This window comes from Sardina pilchardus, chromosome 14 (assembly GCF_963854185.1).
Source record: "Sardina pilchardus chromosome 14, fSarPil1.1, whole genome shotgun sequence".
NCBI classification, from domain to species: domain Eukaryota; kingdom Metazoa; phylum Chordata; class Actinopteri; order Clupeiformes; family Clupeidae; genus Sardina; species Sardina pilchardus.
The window spans coordinates 14,836,510-14,853,377 of NC_085007.1; the positions used below are offsets into that span (position 1 = coordinate 14,836,510).

At 41.6% G+C, this 16,868-nt stretch overlaps 1 protein-coding gene across 1 annotated transcript in view; it reads left to right on the top strand.

Annotated features, from left to right (window-relative positions):
• The window catches only part of npr2 (natriuretic peptide receptor 2), a 47,657-nt gene that overhangs the window by 9,345 nt on the left and 21,444 nt on the right, over positions 1-16,868 (top strand). The window contains exons 3-9 of the mRNA XM_062553817.1: positions 419-532; positions 928-1,063; positions 2,736-2,830; positions 4,466-4,589; positions 8,428-8,512; positions 12,684-12,804; positions 15,621-15,695. Coding sequence (XP_062409801.1) covers positions 419-532; positions 928-1,063; positions 2,736-2,830; positions 4,466-4,589; positions 8,428-8,512; positions 12,684-12,804; positions 15,621-15,695 — 750 coding nt within the window. The remainder of the gene's footprint in view (positions 1-418; positions 533-927; positions 1,064-2,735; positions 2,831-4,465; positions 4,590-8,427; positions 8,513-12,683; positions 12,805-15,620; positions 15,696-16,868) is intronic.

Below are 16,868 nucleotides of genomic sequence, written 5' to 3' on the forward strand. Positions count from 1 at the left end.
TAAGTCAGCCTGCAATCAGGCTTCTATCAGACCATGTTGGCCCTGTTTTCCCAGTATATCACTTAGTTATATTTTCATTGATGAAGTTAACTATGATTTCAAAATTTTCCAAATATTCACTCCAAATAGTGTTATATATAGTTTTGAGTGGCCAATATTTCAAATGAGATTTTTTTTTATCTCTGTTTGGATGGCAAGGAAGGAGTATTTTGTCATCTGACACTGCTTGCAAACTTTGTGGTCATAAAAACTCTTGCTCCACAGGCCTGCAACTGTGAATCCTCACAGACACTCCATTGCTAGGATGCTGCAGTGATTTATTCGGCTGTGTCATAATTCACGCTGTAACCTCTCTTCTCCTTTTCCGTTCCTTCATTTTTCTTCCTATCTCCTTCCTCTCTCTCTCTCATCTCTGCAGTCTGTGTTCATCTTGACTTATAAGGAGCCGGATAACCCTGAGTACACACAATTCCAAAGGGACCTCCATAAGCGAGCCAAGCAAGACTTCAATGTCCAACTGGAGCCTTCATTGGTAAGTTAAAAAATTGTATCTAGGGCTGAATGTGCTACTCTAATATTTCTGCAATTGTCAACTGCAAGATGAGAGGAAAAACTGTGAAATAAATAAATCTGTTTTCCGTTGACATCTGAAACCACAAACAATAATGAAAAATGGTAAAAATAAAAACCAACAGCCATGACTTGGTGGGAACATAAAACTGTCATGAAGAAGGCATCAGAAAAGATGTTGCTAGTATGATAAAGGACAGTTCAACATTAACGTGCTCTGTGCTCAAGCTGACAGCTTTTGTTTGGGTGTTGATACTACTCAGAATCAAAATCAGATATCAATAGTAACTGACACATCCCAAAACTGATTTTGATGTGATGTTAAAAATCGATCTCTCTCCCTTCTTCTTCCCACAGGAAGACTTTATAGCGGGTTGTTTTTACGATGGCTTCGTGCTTTATGCGAAGGCATTGGACGAGGTCCTAGCTGAAGGGGGCGCTCAGAACGATGGGCTTCGGATCATTGAAAAAATGCAAAACCGTCAGATCTGGGGTAAGTGCGTGGCCGTGTGCGCCTTGTAGTCAGATCCCGCCACTGTCAGGAGGGAATGTTCAAAGTGCGTCTAATGATGAAATTATCCACTGTGCTCAGGGAAATGAGATGCGGCTAAATGGACGTTTCTTGAAGTCAAGTGGGAGCTCACACTGGAGGAGGTCCAGCGTTTGTGATGTTTGAGAGAGTTCTCAGAGAGTGGCGCCTCAGTTTGGGGTGGTTTGGGCCTAGGGGTTTCCTAACATGTCAGTCAACTTGATTATCTAGCCATAGAGAGAGAGAGAGAGAGCGTGTGAGAATGAGCAAGAGAGAGAGAAGGAAAGCAAGAGAGAGAGGGAAAGCAAAAGAGAGAAAAATAAAGAGAGAGAAAGATAAGAGAGAGGGAGAGAGAGAGGAGGAGAGGGAGAAAGAAAGAAAGACAGAGAGAGAGAGAGAGAGAGAGAGAGAGAGAGTGGGGTCATAGTTCCTTGTGATTGGAGTAAAGATCTCAGGCCAACGAGAGTCTGGAAAATCTGTTTCTGATACATAGTCCATCTGCTGTAGCATGGCGCTGGAAAGGAATGGTGTTACAGGCTCAGGCAGTGGCTGCACAACTCTCAGCTATAGCAGAGAGGGTTAAAGCGGAGCGAGAGGCGCAAACGTTCAACCATTTCCGCAAAATCTCCTTTTAAGCAGACCTAGAAAGTAATGTTACATTCAAACTGAATAGACCTCTGAAGTTCGCCTACAAAAAAAAGCTACCATCTTTGCCCATATAAGGAGTTACGGTATCTGACGATTTTTCCTATGGGAAATTAACATGGTGATTTGGAATTATCACACCTATAGATATGCATTATGTTGCTCTATCTTGTCAGTAATGAAGGATCTTTGGCTATAGCCTCACAGCAGATGAGTTGGGGGGGTGAGAGCGGATGTGTTGAGAAGCAACAAAGGCCCTACAGTACATGCCTCTCAGTGACGTGTGTTTACAAATGATAGGGTTGAATCAAGGTGATGTTGGACAGCATGTGTGATTGATAGGGAGAAAATGCCTTCAAATGCAAGGCAGATGTCGTTTTGTTTACGTGACATGATTATACGGGATCCATGTTTATAGATACTTTTGTTGCTAATTTCATGTAATTGTTCTCATGCTAATTTACATACAGTAGTTTGTAATCCATGTTTAAAGATACTTTTGTTGCTAATTTTATGTAATAGTTCTAATGCTAATTTATAGACAACTTCTATGAAGTATTGCTTGCTAAATTGCTGTATTTATTGCTCAGGTAGGGACTTAAGTTGAGACGACAGCCTATGGATTCAAGGCTTTTTGGTTACTCAAGTGATGGATTAAAACTAGTTCAGACTTGTTGGCACAATAGAGAATACTGTTTCTTATTTAATGTGCTGAAACCCACTCTCCTTATGAAGAAGGTTGCTAAAATGTCTTTTCAATTTCTTCAGAAGTGAATCTTTTATGGAAAAAAAAACAGAACATAAATGCCATTCTGATGCTCTCTTGCCTGTAATAAATATACCATGCTTGTTGTGGGCATAGACATACAAATACCTCGTCCTCTCCGACCACAGACTTGTGTCTGGGCTAATGATCACCCTTAGAAGCAGCAGGATGTTCACGCTTAATGCTTGACAGGCAAATGCGCTAAGTGCCTCTCGTGTGTCACAGGGGTCACAGGCCTGGTGAGCACTGACGAGAGACACGACAGGAACACTGACTTCACCCTGTGGGCCATGACGAATCAACAAACTGGACAGTATGGGGTAAACAAACTTCACCAACTTCTCCTCCTGTTACTAGCGGATAAGAATCCACATTTATAAAGTAGACGACTTTTACAGGTCTCGTCTGTATCACCTGTTGGTCCTCACACGACATTTAGAGGCAGCAACAATGCTACATTTCTAAAACTGGTCAGAAAATGTCCTTTAGTTGTCTGTAATCCCTCTTTTTGATTTTAGGAACTGGGATTTTTTTCCCCCCCTGTGCAACATGGAAAATGAATCACTAGGAAACACAAACGGAGAGAATGCTGCATATTTAGAATAACAGTGTAACTCATTCCGCATGTCTTCTCTTCCACAATTGCAGTGACTGTGGCCTTGGCAGTGTCTCTCTACATACCAAATGATGTGTAGATTTTAAACCTTATTTCTCATTAATTCTTTGCCATGCGGACAATTAGAAGCAAATGTTGAACAGCTTGTTTTGATTGTGCATGAGCCATTTTTTTTTTCAAACCCCAAGCATTCTGATTCCCTTAATCATCTTAACATGTCTGCTTAAAATAATTTCATATGAGTACATCTGTCGCTGGTTAAACATGAAAAAGAAGACATAAAACAAAACAAATAAACGAAGAAAAGAAAATTCAGACACCTTATTCAAATCTACAGAGCCCAAGACAAAATAGTTACCAAGGAGCCAAGATGCTGCAAAACACTTTGTTGCTGGAATGTTCCACGTTGACCTCTGACCTCATCTGGGGGTATGTGGGCCATGAGGCTTCGGGTGGGGTGTGGGGGTTGAGGTGAATTGACTTTCTCCAGCTGGGAGTCCTGTGCGTAATATCCCTCGTAATGTCTCTGGGAGACAAGGGAGGCCATTGAAGTGGCTCACCCTGTGTCCACTCCTCAAGTGTGGCCAGACCTCAGCTTTTGAATACCTCTGGCTTATTAAACACACTAGAAGAAGTGTCTGTGTGTGTGTGTGTGTGTGTGTGTGTGTGTGTGTGTGTAGAGGGAGAGACAAAGGCAGAACAATGTGGCTCCCACCTCTGCTGCAGTCGCGTTCAAATTGCCCGTGGGCATAATGTTGAAAAAGCCTCCTTCTGCCAGTACTGACTGTTTAGTGCGTGAATTAATTTCATTTCATTTCACCAGGGGCTTTCTCACGTGTCATAGTCCTCACCTGGAGGAGTGTAGAGGTCACTTGTGTTGATTATTATTATTGTGTTGATTATTATTGGCCCTTATTGATGCAGCTGAGTCTGAGATAGGCATGTTTACGGCAATTACTTCATGAGGTTTTACATTATCTCTTAGTCCTTGCGTGTGTGCGGGAGCGTTTTATATATATATATATATATATATATATATATATATATATATTCTGTAATTTCCATCCATTTAAAACACTGCTTCTAATTAAAAGTGTGCTGTGAGGTTTTGTTGTTGTTGTTGTTGTTGTTGAAAAATACTCGTGTGACATTCAGCATTCTGATTTAAAGCATGATACGACAGGACATTTATCAGTCCCGCCCAGGCATTTTTGCGTCTTTGATCAAGATTTCTTTGGGTCAAGCAGGCCAGAAATTGCTACAAGCATCATAATTCTACAATAGCCAAAAGCAGCACATTGATTTTGCACGTGACTGTGTGGGTTCTCTTTTTTCCTAGGTTGTGGCGCTTTACAATGGAACAAATAAGGAAGTGGTTTGGTCGGCGACTGAAAGGATCCATTGGCCTAAAGGTATCCCACCTCTGGATGATCCTGCCTGTGTGTTCTCTCCCTGCCATGACGGTAAGTGTTCACAGCCTGGTGCCAATCAAGCCAAGCCAACTCACCTTGGGGTTGTGTGTGTTTGTGTGGGGTTTCATCATTGGTGTGCTGTTAGGTCATTAAAGGTGTAATCCTCATTTACTCTGAAGAGCCTATAGAATGCACCACACCCTTTACATGTTTTTGAAGCAAACAAGGATCCCTTGTTGTTGATTGACTGGTTTACAACATCCCAGAGGAACACACAGAAAGCTGCATCGGGCAGAAAGTGCAGTGGTTTGTTATTGAGTACTATGCCTTTAATGTGATTCAGATATTCAGGTGTATTCAGATATAATATTTTATATTGGATTATTTACTGTAATCATATTTTTTCATTACGTTCAAACTGTAGGTTTGATGTTGGTGCAGACCTGTCTTTTGTGATGTACTGTACTTGACTTTGGATATTTTCTGTGTGGCATCTCTTGTTGTGAATAGCGCAGAATTTCACATCTTTTCTGTTGAATTCAGGTTTTTTGAAGCTGTTTACTTAGCGGATATTTCTATCAGAACATGTGGCAGGAAAGCTTTATCAGTGCATCTGTGTGTGGGTTCCCTTGGAAACAAACTTTTGGCCTTGACATTCCTAGCACAATAACAGTTGGGCTGTTAGTTTATTTTGAAGCGAAAATCATTAAGTCTTGACCAAGTGTCCCTGTTGTTTTGAAAAGTAACACATGTTTTGGGTTACGGGTCCAGTGTTGTTTTGCACACTGTAATGCCCATAGCTGTAAAGTAATTGATTGGTAGGCGTAGTTACCAGGTTCAAACTGTTGAGTTGTCTGGAGGCAGAGCCATTTTCCTTTGTAAGACTTGTGTGAGAATTCTACGAGTGATTCTCTACGTAGAGACAGTGTTAACCAGTTATAGTTTTAGTTTCCCAAAATACCTCATCCACTTGTAGTCAGACACAATCCTAAACACTGCCACCACACAGGATTTTATCTTTTACCTGTTAACCCCAGTGCTGAGCTTCTGTACACTAGCTCGTTTTCAAGACTTGTTTATCATTTGTTTTAAGAGTGTAGTGTAATTGTTTGTAGAGCTGATCTTTTGTAAATGTCTGTGTGTGTGTGTGTGTGTGTGTGTGTGTCAAGATGCCTCCTTCTCTAAGTGTGATACACACTAGTAATTGGTGTCTGGTTAACTCTGGTTACCATAAGTGTCTGTCTTCAGGTCTTAGCACTTCAGAGCTTCTGTCTCTGGGTCTCAACCAGACACTAGAGCAGCACAAATCATTTGGTTTTTATGACTTGACTCACTTGTTTTGACACGTACATACAGTTCATACTGTGCCTCTGGCTTACTCAAGGGTGGAAGAATGAGATCAGTTGTATTTGTGAACTGTGCCAAGTGTCTTGACAGTAGATTGCCTTATACTAGTCATAATGACACCTCATCCCACTTTGTATCACTCTGTGCAAAGGCTTTTATGTGTTGATGTGAGTAAGAGATTCACCTTAGTTCAAGTATACTGCAATGCTTCTTCGTGGTGTTTCTGTTGTAAGATTCCCTGTGCCTTAGGTTCAGCAAATGCAACCAAACATAATCCACTGTGCTGACATAGAATTCAGTACTCTCAACAAAAAAATGGCCCGTTTAGTCAAGAAATTCAGAGTGAGGCAGTTCATTGATTTTGCGAGGACCAATCAGCACTAGCATCAAAACGTAGCGTGTATTTAAATGTCCGCAGTCTGCAGGTAGACTCACACAGCTCCTGCCTTGATAGCAATTTCTTGCTCCCTCCACCTCCCCCGGCTCCACCTGTCTAGATCTGCTTGGGATAGGGGGGGTCTTGCATTCTTTAATTGCATTGTCTTTTAATTGTGTGGCATTCTTCATGCAGCAACAGCAGTCATGCAGTGTCACCACTAAGTTGGTGCAACTGCTTCTAACAGCAGTAGATCTAGTCTACAGTACCGTGTACTCACATCAATACAAATCTTGTTCTGAGTGTTTCCTGTCTGAAATGTAAAAGTTTGTAGGCCCAACGCTGACATTGATCCACATCTGTGTCTTTTCAGCACAGTGCTTTTGACCATTCCAGCATATTCCTTTCTCCTTCTGTTCTGAAAGGGCTTTACTCACACTCGCTTACGTGTTGTCCAATTCCCCCTTGTTTCCAGTGGAAATGACCCGGTATTTTACCTCTCTGTGTGCCATTTTGAATTTGCGAGCTGAAATAGATATAGGGCCGCTTTCACGTGGCAGCACAATGGCTTTGTGGAAAAAAAGGAAGAAAAGAGAGAGAGAGAGAGAGAGGAACAAAGAAAGAAAGAAACAAAGACAGCAGCATAGGAGAAGATGAGATAATGAGTGATGCTCTTGCGCGCGTTTGGGAGCCAAGCCATAGTAATTACCCTCTGCCTTTCTCACAGTGTGCAACAGCAACTGATGGCGCTTGGACGACGAGCCGCTGCATGGGCAAACACACACATGTAGAGGCACACACACACACACACACACACACATGTAGATCCACACACACACACACACACACACACACACACATGTAGATGCACACACACACACACACACACACAGAGAGAGACACAGATGCGCGCACACACACACATACACACACACACACACACACACACACAGACACAGATGCACACACACACACACACACACACACACACACACACACACACACACACACACACACACACACACACACACACACACACACACACAGACACAATCGCTCTCTTGCTCTTTGTGTTTCTCTCTCTCTCTCTGAATACTTCCATTTTCTGTAGGCGAGTAATGAATCATCGTAATACAATAACAAAATGTAGCTATTGCTGAAACTGAATATTAAAATCACATTAAAAAATCATTTAGTTTTACTTTTACCAGGAACCGTTTGCATAGCTGAAACCACTATGTACTCTGTATTTGTGCTGACAATGTATCCAACTTGTTTCAATAAAGTGACAGTGTTTGTTACATGATCAAATTAAGGGGTGGACCTTGTGTGAGTGATGAAATCTCTTGGCTTGATGCTAATAGACAGCATAATCATATGCTAAGCACCCTCTGAAAAATAGGAAGTATACATAGTTATCGGTTACCCACAGTGTAAATGATTGAGTATGACATCTTATTCGAGTCGGTCTAGATTATCTGTGGTCTCCGCTGTTAGCCCAACAAATGGCTTCTCACCCCTGCATGAATCCACTCTTTTTGAAAGCAAGGAACGATCTTGAAAGCCACCTTGGAGAGTGTGCACCCGGGGCTTTCATATCTAATATTGATCAAGAATGCCTCTCCGAGGTTCCCCCTGCTAAAAAAGATTTGAAGGAAATAGGCCGGAAAACCAGAGACTACATTTGATATCAGTCAGTGATATTTTAAAGGGTGCAATCTCCACCGTACATAAATACAAAAGATGGCAGGAAAGCTTGAATAATAGCAGCTCTGGGATATGCAATCGTGTGCTCTGCCATCAAACTCATTTTTCTGCAGTGAAGCAATTCTGAGGGAGTTATATAAAAAGTGTAAACTATAAAAAAGTGTATAAACTATAAAACCTGGTGAAAGTAGCCGACCAGTGGTGGCCGTGATAATCTCCACCACATACTGAGAGAGAGTATAGTGACAGAACAGATTATCATACCTGATGAGATATGAATAATCTCTGGCGTTAATGTTCTTTTTCGCCGATGCGGTTTTAGACATATAGTCGAAGGAAGAGAGGCCTAGAATGAAAGCCAAAGGGTGCCAGCAGACTCGGCGGTTTGCCTCAGGGGCATCAGAAAGCTGTTGAGGGACGTGTGACAATAGGATGAAAAGAATGTGCTTCTTCTTCCAGGCCAACTGCCGGTTCTGGGAATCGTTGCTGTCGGCTCCGGCCTGGCCCTCATCATCTTCGGAATATCGAGTTTTCTCATTTACAGGTGAGTTCCATTACTGGAGATTCTATAACTGCAACCGAGAGAAGACGCGCACACACACACACACACACACACACACACACACACACACACATACACACACACACACACACACACACACACACACACACACACACACACACACACACACACACACACACACACACACACACACACATACATACACACATACACACATACACACACAAACACACACAGTTTCACAAATGGATTCCTTCTTTTTGCTTTAGTTTCACAAGTTGAAACAAACTGGGAAGGGGGTTGGGGGGCAGACCAACTAGACTAAATATGGAAAATACCGAAGAGTTCAAGGACGGCTTTTCTAGACAGGATTTATGTGGAGAGAAGCTATAGGTGCCAAGGAGGAATTTACATGATTGTTGCCACAGCAACCGCGCAGCGGGTCGCGCTTGCAACCTGAAATTTGTCTCAGCTGTTGCCGAGGTGAACTGAGGCATTTGCATCAAGAGACTCTCACCTGCATGTGCTTTTTTTGTTGTTTATTTTTAAAGTATCCATTTTAGTCTCTCATTTTGTTTTCAATCATTCTGACAGGACACTTTTTGTTTGGGAGTTTCCTCACATTTATTTAAAAGGAACATCCAACTTTGAAGTTGTCGTTGTATGATTGGTGTTTGTGCCAGCTACTTCGTTTAGACAGTTATTTTTTTCACGGAAAAATGTTTATCCTTACTCATCTCTTCTAGTGTAAATACTGTACCCTTACTACGACTCGCATTAAACAAATATTGATATTAGCTTTTTTCCCCCTTAGCCCCCAGACTAAATATTGCAGTTGCCATTTTAGGTTTAGCACATTTTAATTTTTAAGATGAAGGGGTTTGTCACAAAATGTCTTAGATTTTGAAAAGTCCAGTATCTCTTGGGTATTCCTGAGACACCTCCTCAAGCTGCTGTGCTAAACAGAACATGCCTTTCTGTTGAGCACTGAATTTGTTCCCATGCTTAATCAACTCCGCCACGCAAGCATAGCCTCAAAGACTATTTTCAGTAGGCATTAGCCTTGAACAACATGATGATTCATACTGCGCCATATGCAAGATGCTGCAAGAACAATTACTTTCAGCCTTAGAGCGCAGAATAAGCATCTACTTCATATATTTATAAATAAAACAAATGTAGGGGCTATTTATTTTAAACGGTCATCTCCGTAACTGGGAAAGGGTCTTTGTCACCAAGCAACATAATCATTATTTGCTGGACATTTGAAGCACATGTTTATTTAATGCACATTTTGCAGCTTTAGCTATGTAGCACGATTAGAGTTGGCTTGATTTTAGTAAACATGGACTCTGTTAGACCCTCTCTTCACTGTGTGGCCAGCAAAGAGCTTTGCCGTTTAAGTGTGGGGTGGTGTGGTGTGGGGTGGGGGATCCAACAAAGGTATTCACATATGGTATTCATGAAACAATAGATCTAGTGTGAAGCGCCACACGTTTCACCGTAGGGCTGCCAGTGCCTTCAGAATAAGGGCCTTTAAATAGAAAAATGTGAGTGTGTGTGTGTGTGTGTGTGTGTGTGTGTGTGTGTGTGTGTGTGTCTGTCTGTGTGTGTCTGTGTGTCTGTGTGTGTGTGTGTGTGTGTGTGTGTGTGTGTGTGTGTGTGTGTGTGTGTGTGTGTGTGTGTGTGTGTGTGTGTGTGTGTGTGTGTGTGTTATGTGTGCGTGTGTGCGTGTGTGCGTAGAGGTGAGCGAGTGTGTGTTTTTCAAAGAATTAGTTTAATGGAGTTTCCTGCCCTGCAAGGTTATGCTGACTACTCGGTGATGATATGACATTTCCATTGGTGCTTCTCAGGAGAAGCTGAGTGTTTCGGAGTAAAACAACATGGAGTCGTTCAGAGTCAATTATGTGTTAACTTTAGTCTTCACTGCTCGAGTTCACATAATACAATAATACAATCCTATCATCCCTAATACACCAGATTCATCAACAATCAGATGAAAGTCATACAATTCACCAGTTGTTTGTTTTAATTGCAAAGCAGCTTTTTTTAATCCGTCCAAGAGATAATGAGCTCCATAGCTAAATCCCGCACATTTGCAATGAGAAGAAAAAAGGGTGAGGGTGAGCAATGTTCAGCTTCCCTTTTTCATTAAAAAGACAAAAAAATGAATAAACAAAGTTGTCCTTGGCTACTCAGTCGCACTGAATCTTAATGGAGACCTTAAATACACTTCACCAAATAAGAAAAGAAAGTTGTGTGTACTTTCTTTTCTGTGAGCTGAAGCTGCTGTTGTGCCATGCAACAGGTCTCTCTCTGGGGTGTTCACGTCTGTCATGTACATCAATGACTATAGGTCTGTGAGCCTCTGACGTGTCGATGGAAAATGTTCTACAGTGTCAGGAACAGAGACTGAACAATTTTTAGAATCCACAGTGCATTCAACACGGGCAGGTACCGATTGTTAGTTATGCTACAACAAGTTTCACTCAGGAATCTCACCTTCTTGCACGCACAAACACACACACACACACACACACACACACACATTCTCTCTCTATCTGACACCCACACACAGACACACACATATACAAACACACACATATGCATACTCACTCTCTCTTGCTCTCACACACACACACACACATACACAGATGAAATCTGAAAGACTGAAAGCTCAGTATTTCTCCAGTATTAAGGCCCCCACCATGGTTTTTCCAACTGTTTGACTTAAACGTGCGCCTTAGAAAAACAAATAATAGTGCCTCATTTAGGGGCCAGGCAGGATAGCTGAAAAGTAGGGTAAAAATTCAGCCCCTGAAATGCAAACGTTGCAATATTTGAGCATTGCCATCTGGAAGTGTTTTACACCTTTTAGATTGTAATGGAATGTGTGAGCTTTGCTTTTTTTCCATTTCAAATACATCAAACTAATAAAGATCACCTCCCTTTTCAAACTAACGTTAGACTTTCCTAACATTTTAGCTGTACTTCGCTATTAAAAAAAAAAGTTATTTTTTCCCCTTTTTGTGTACTTTTCGCTACAAATAGTGGATGTTGAGAAATACCAGGTCCGTAGAGATATGGGCCAGATGTGTTGATTCAGTTGGAAGTCACTTGCATATTTATTCACATTGCTCACAGGCTGCCAGATCGACTTATGTTTAAAAATAACACCAGAGGGAAAGCGCGAGACATGAGTGACCTGAAAATTGCAGACTTTATTAAGCGTGTCAAGAGTAAAGTTAGTGTTTTTTCGCCACGACTGCAGTTATGGCACATCGCGCCTGTTGCTCCTTTCTCGACATGTTTTCATATTCGGAAGGAATGTCTCATCAACCCTCCGTGAACTCCTCTGGCTCGAAAACCCCTTGGAATTGGTCGCGAGTTAACAGTTTGATGTACTCGGAGAGGAACGCTTAATTTTTGTAAAGACATGTAGGAGCAGGGACACAGCTTTTTTGATTTGTTTTGAAATCCCCCTTGTCCTTGTATGAGATGGGTTCTCATTCTGGTCTAGGTGCTTCTGACGCCAAGCCTTTCAATTATAAGTGTCAGAAAGTGAAGGCTGTGTGCTCCAGCCAGTTCCACTGTGCATCCACAGTTCAGAGCGTAATTAGAGTGATCCCTGCTCATTAGCTGTGGCTTATCCCATCAAATGACTTTAGATAGGTCCAAATGCTGTATGATAATAAAAAAGTAGATGTGAGGTCACTGGATAGATTCTGCTGTGCCTGTGTTAAGAGTTTAAAAGATCAAATATATATATATATATCCATATATAACTTGAGAATGGTCACCCCAACCAATGATACAAAGGTTTTCCAAGGATTGAGTGGTAAACTGTTAAAAAAAATCTGAAACAGCTCTTTAAATGTATTATGTAAAGACTACTCAGTTACATTTCATTTTTATGCAGTGGGAAACATGCCGCTGCTTCTTATCTTAACTCAAGGCTTCACTGAAACATATTTTTTTATCACTTGCCCTATTCTAGAAACTGATCTAGAACTTTTAGAAACTGAGCCCATGTTTGATCAGCTGACTTACAGGAACCACTGATATAAATCTTCCAGAGTGACCACACGGTAACGTCAGTGTATAATTCTCATTGTTTTGAGAGCCCTTGTTATCCCTTCTGCTTTGTTGTTGGAACTAACCAATCCATAACCCATTTTTGAATCTTTTAAAGGAAACTGAAGCTGGAGAAGGAGTTGGCAGGAATGCTGTGGAGGATTCGATGGGAAGACCTCCAGTTCGAGAGTCCCAACAAATACCACAAGCGCGCTGGCAGCCGACTCACACTCTCACAGGTTGGAGCTGTTGCATTCTGGTCCGAGCCCATGGCGCAACTGTGCCGTGATGTGTGTTTTATGCAAGGGCGGATTAAACTGTGGCACTGCCGTCTTGGTCGATCCTCTCACAGCTACTCATTCACTTTGTGTGAGTGCTGTGTTTATAGTGCCAGATAGCTATCGGAAAAAAGGATCTCCTTTGAATCCTGCCCGTGATTTAAAAAAAAAAAAAAAGCCTCAATCCTATCCAGCACTGGCTCTGTGTCTTGCCTAACTACTCCAGGGGCACTTGGCCTTTGATACTGTACTTAGATAAAAACATACAGATTGCCTCACGATGATGTTCATACAAACAGACAAGAATCAAACGTTGTATAAACGCTGTATAAAAAAGGGAAAACATAACGTGGTCTGACACAAATATTTGTGTTAAATCCACCCCAGTTCAAAATGAATTCACTTGTGACTAAGTATCTAATAAACTGTAGGCAGTACTTTACGACACAACATGATCGTATTTTCTCCTTATCATCTTCCTGATAGTTCATCTAGGGGGATGACCTGCGAATGACTTCAGAAATGCACATGTATTTGGTCTCTTTACAGCAAGGAAGCCACCCGTTGCCAAGTTTTGCTCTGCATTCCTTTGACAGTAAAACACAGTCATTCTAGTTTATTATGGTATCAAACAAAATATTTTACGTGGGTAGAATGTGAGTTTTGACCTGCGTCGACGTTTACATTTTAGTGCCTTGGCATTCAAGTGAAACTAGTGTTGACAAGTTTCAAAGCCATACTGGTTTAAACATATCGAAACAAATCTTAAATACTATTTGTTTCAAGCGCCGTTTATTTTTTTGTAGCAGAAATCATTCCTCATGCCCTCTCTATCTTTCCCAAAGTTCTCTCTCTCTCTCAGTGCTGCTACATAATGATTATAATGATTTCCAGAGGCTCATTTAAGGTCGTTTACCTTAAAAAAAAAGAAAGAAAAAAAAGTGGCGAGTTCTATAAATAGCTGTGGTTTGTTTTCTTTTCTAAGTCTAGTCTAGTCTGCTAATTGTGCATACGTGTTTGAATCTACTCATTGTTGAGTCAGATCAAGTTCACATGACAGCGCTGGGCTGTCTCGAACACCTATGTGTTTGCTTTGCTGTCTGTGCCTCAGAGGCGCCATTAAGGCTACTTATTTCCTTTGACTTGCTCTGGTGTTTATGCCAATAGGGAAAATCACAAGAGACAGACAATTTTCTAGTCAAAAACAACCCCTCTGTATAATTAAGTGGCCAGGTCTTCATTCATAGTCCGGCAAAATGGCTGAGAGTTCGGAGTTCTAAGTACTAACAGTTTTAAATCTAATGTGCTCAATCCATGACTTCTAAGAACTAACCGATTTAAATCTAATCTGCTTAATCCAAATATGGGTCCTTTAGGTAAAACAGCATTTTTCGAATGGCATTCTTGGGCACATATTTTCACACACACACAAACACACACACACACACACACACACACACACACACACACACACCCACACCCACCCACACCCACCCACCCTCTGGCCCTTCAGTCACACCTGCAGTCAGTTAAACACAGACAAAACTAAAACACTCGGGTGAGACCGCCTTTGGGAGGTGAAAAATGTACCTCAGTACCTCAACATTTAAGGGGCCAGAGAGAAAGAGACATGGTGGTTATGCATAGCATCTTCCCACACAAACCACCACTCAGCGAGAGGGACTGGACGCATAGACGGAGACAGCACATATGGCGTGCAGGACTACCACATAGCAGCTGCCGTCGGAGGCCCCACCCGGCGCAGGCCCGGGCCACATCTGGGCCGTAACGGAGCCAGAGCTGCTTGCTTTATGCGCGGCCAGTCAGCAGATGTGTGTGCTCTGCTGCTCCATGCTTAATACATTCAAGAGGAGAGAGGCGAGGCGCTCTGTCAAGAAACTGTAATTTGGGGGTTTGCGAGTCTGTTCTGCTTTGGAATTCCAATGAGATTCTGATCCAGCAATTGAATCGGAATTCGGGAATAATTTGTAAAACTGCTCCCTTTTCAGAATGCATGTGCACAAATTCTTTTTCTTTTTTTTTTTGGGGGGGGGGGGGGGGCAGCATATAAATGAATGTGAAGGGAATCAAGGACGACAGGTCCAGATCTTTTCTTGGTTCGCTCACACATTCTTGAGCCGTCGCCAGGCACTTTATTAAAGGTAGCTGCAGTCTCCTATGAAATGATTGTTCAAATAAAGTTCACATCTGCCACGAGATGCTCCACTAGCAGGTCTACTGCACTGTTCTTAGCACAAGATATGCATTCACACACTCTGGCACGCATACATGTCTCTCAATCTCTTTCTTTTCTCTCTCTCTGTCTTTCTATCTTTCACAGACATACAGTGCACACATACACACACATACATACTGGGACCATCTTCATTGGCTTGTATAGATTCATATTGTTACATGGTTAACATTTGAAACGTGATGAATGTATAATTTATGTGCTGAATGTATAATTATTGTTTATACGTGTCCTTACATCTGCCCCTTGTATAAATACGCTGATTCTTGTTCCAATTCTTCTCACAAATATTTATGTAATACATAAAGAAATAATCTGAAATGAAATGCGTAACAAGCCAGTTGTACAACGGTACTTACAGTATACAGACATTTTGAACGCTTGAAATCGGCAAAGAATTTTTTAAAAATGGTTGTTTCCCCCGGCTTTGTCTGGATTGTAACACCTTTGGATGTCTTGTTTTGTCCTGTTGTTTTTCTGTGTGTGTGCTGAGTCTGACTGAGTGTTTTTTGTTCTTGTGTAGAGGGGCTCCAGCTACGGATCTCTGATAACTGCACATGGAAAATATCAGCTATTTGCTAAAACGGGCTATTTTAAGGTAAGACTAGGTTCCTCTTACATTCTCTCTCTCTCTCTCTCTCTCTCTCTCTCTCTCTATGTCTCTCTCAATCTCTCTCCCTCTCTCCATCTTTCGTTTTCTCTCTCTCCATCTCTCTCTCTCTCTCTCTCTCTGCCTTTCTTTCACCGCACTCCTTCACACCCACACACATGCACATGCAGTGGAGAAGCGGAGAAGCAGGGAAGAGAGAGTGGGCGAACTGCTTTCTCTTTTTCTTTCTCATATCACTCCCTCCCTCCCTCCCTCCATCGCTCTCTCTCTCTCCCCCTCTCTCAACACAGTCATATACGCAGAATTAAAAGCATCGCCACCGCGGTAACAGAAAGGCCTCGCGTGTGCTTGTTTTTATTGAGATTAATGGGAGACGGTGAATGTCAACCTTTTAAAAAGCGAAGTCCAAAAACGCGTAATGGCTCTGCTCTGCTCTGCCTGAGGTTTATTTTCTCACCTATCCTGTGTAAACACCGTACAGTGAGCTGCAGTACCACAGTGCTCTCCTCTCTCCCCTCATTGTGATTAGCATCAGCCCTTCGCAAGCTAAGTCAACTGGGGTTTTGCAGGATAGTAAGTCACAATGTGCAGAAGCGTAGCAGGCAGGAACTATTTGTCAGTTGATAAATGAATGCTTATTGTATGTTGTCAAATCAGTAGAAGCCCCTTGTAGGACTATGAACGCGCTTTTCGGTTCGTTAAAATAAAGCGAGGAAGCCTTGACGTGTAAGTGAGACAGATGAGACCGTGAGTAGGGCTGCACGATATTGGCCAAAATGATAATCACGATTATTTTGAGCAATATTGATATCACGATTAATTATCACGATTATTTGTTGATTTCAACCAAAACAAATTTTATGGTAATAGGCTTATTATAACGGTGTTTGGATTTTTTATTTTATTTTATTAAATAATATTTAAATAGCCTACCTTGGAACACCAGAGTATTATATTATGTCTATATAATATTATATAATAAGATATATAAAAAGATATATCAAAAGAGAAAATCCTTCATTTCTGATATTCATAATGGCACACTTTATGCAGATTATAGCCTATAGCCTATTATAGCCTGTTCATATACAACTCCACCTCTTTAATTCAGCTGTCTGGCTGAAGCCTCAAACAATTGTAAACAAAATAAGCTAGTTGGCT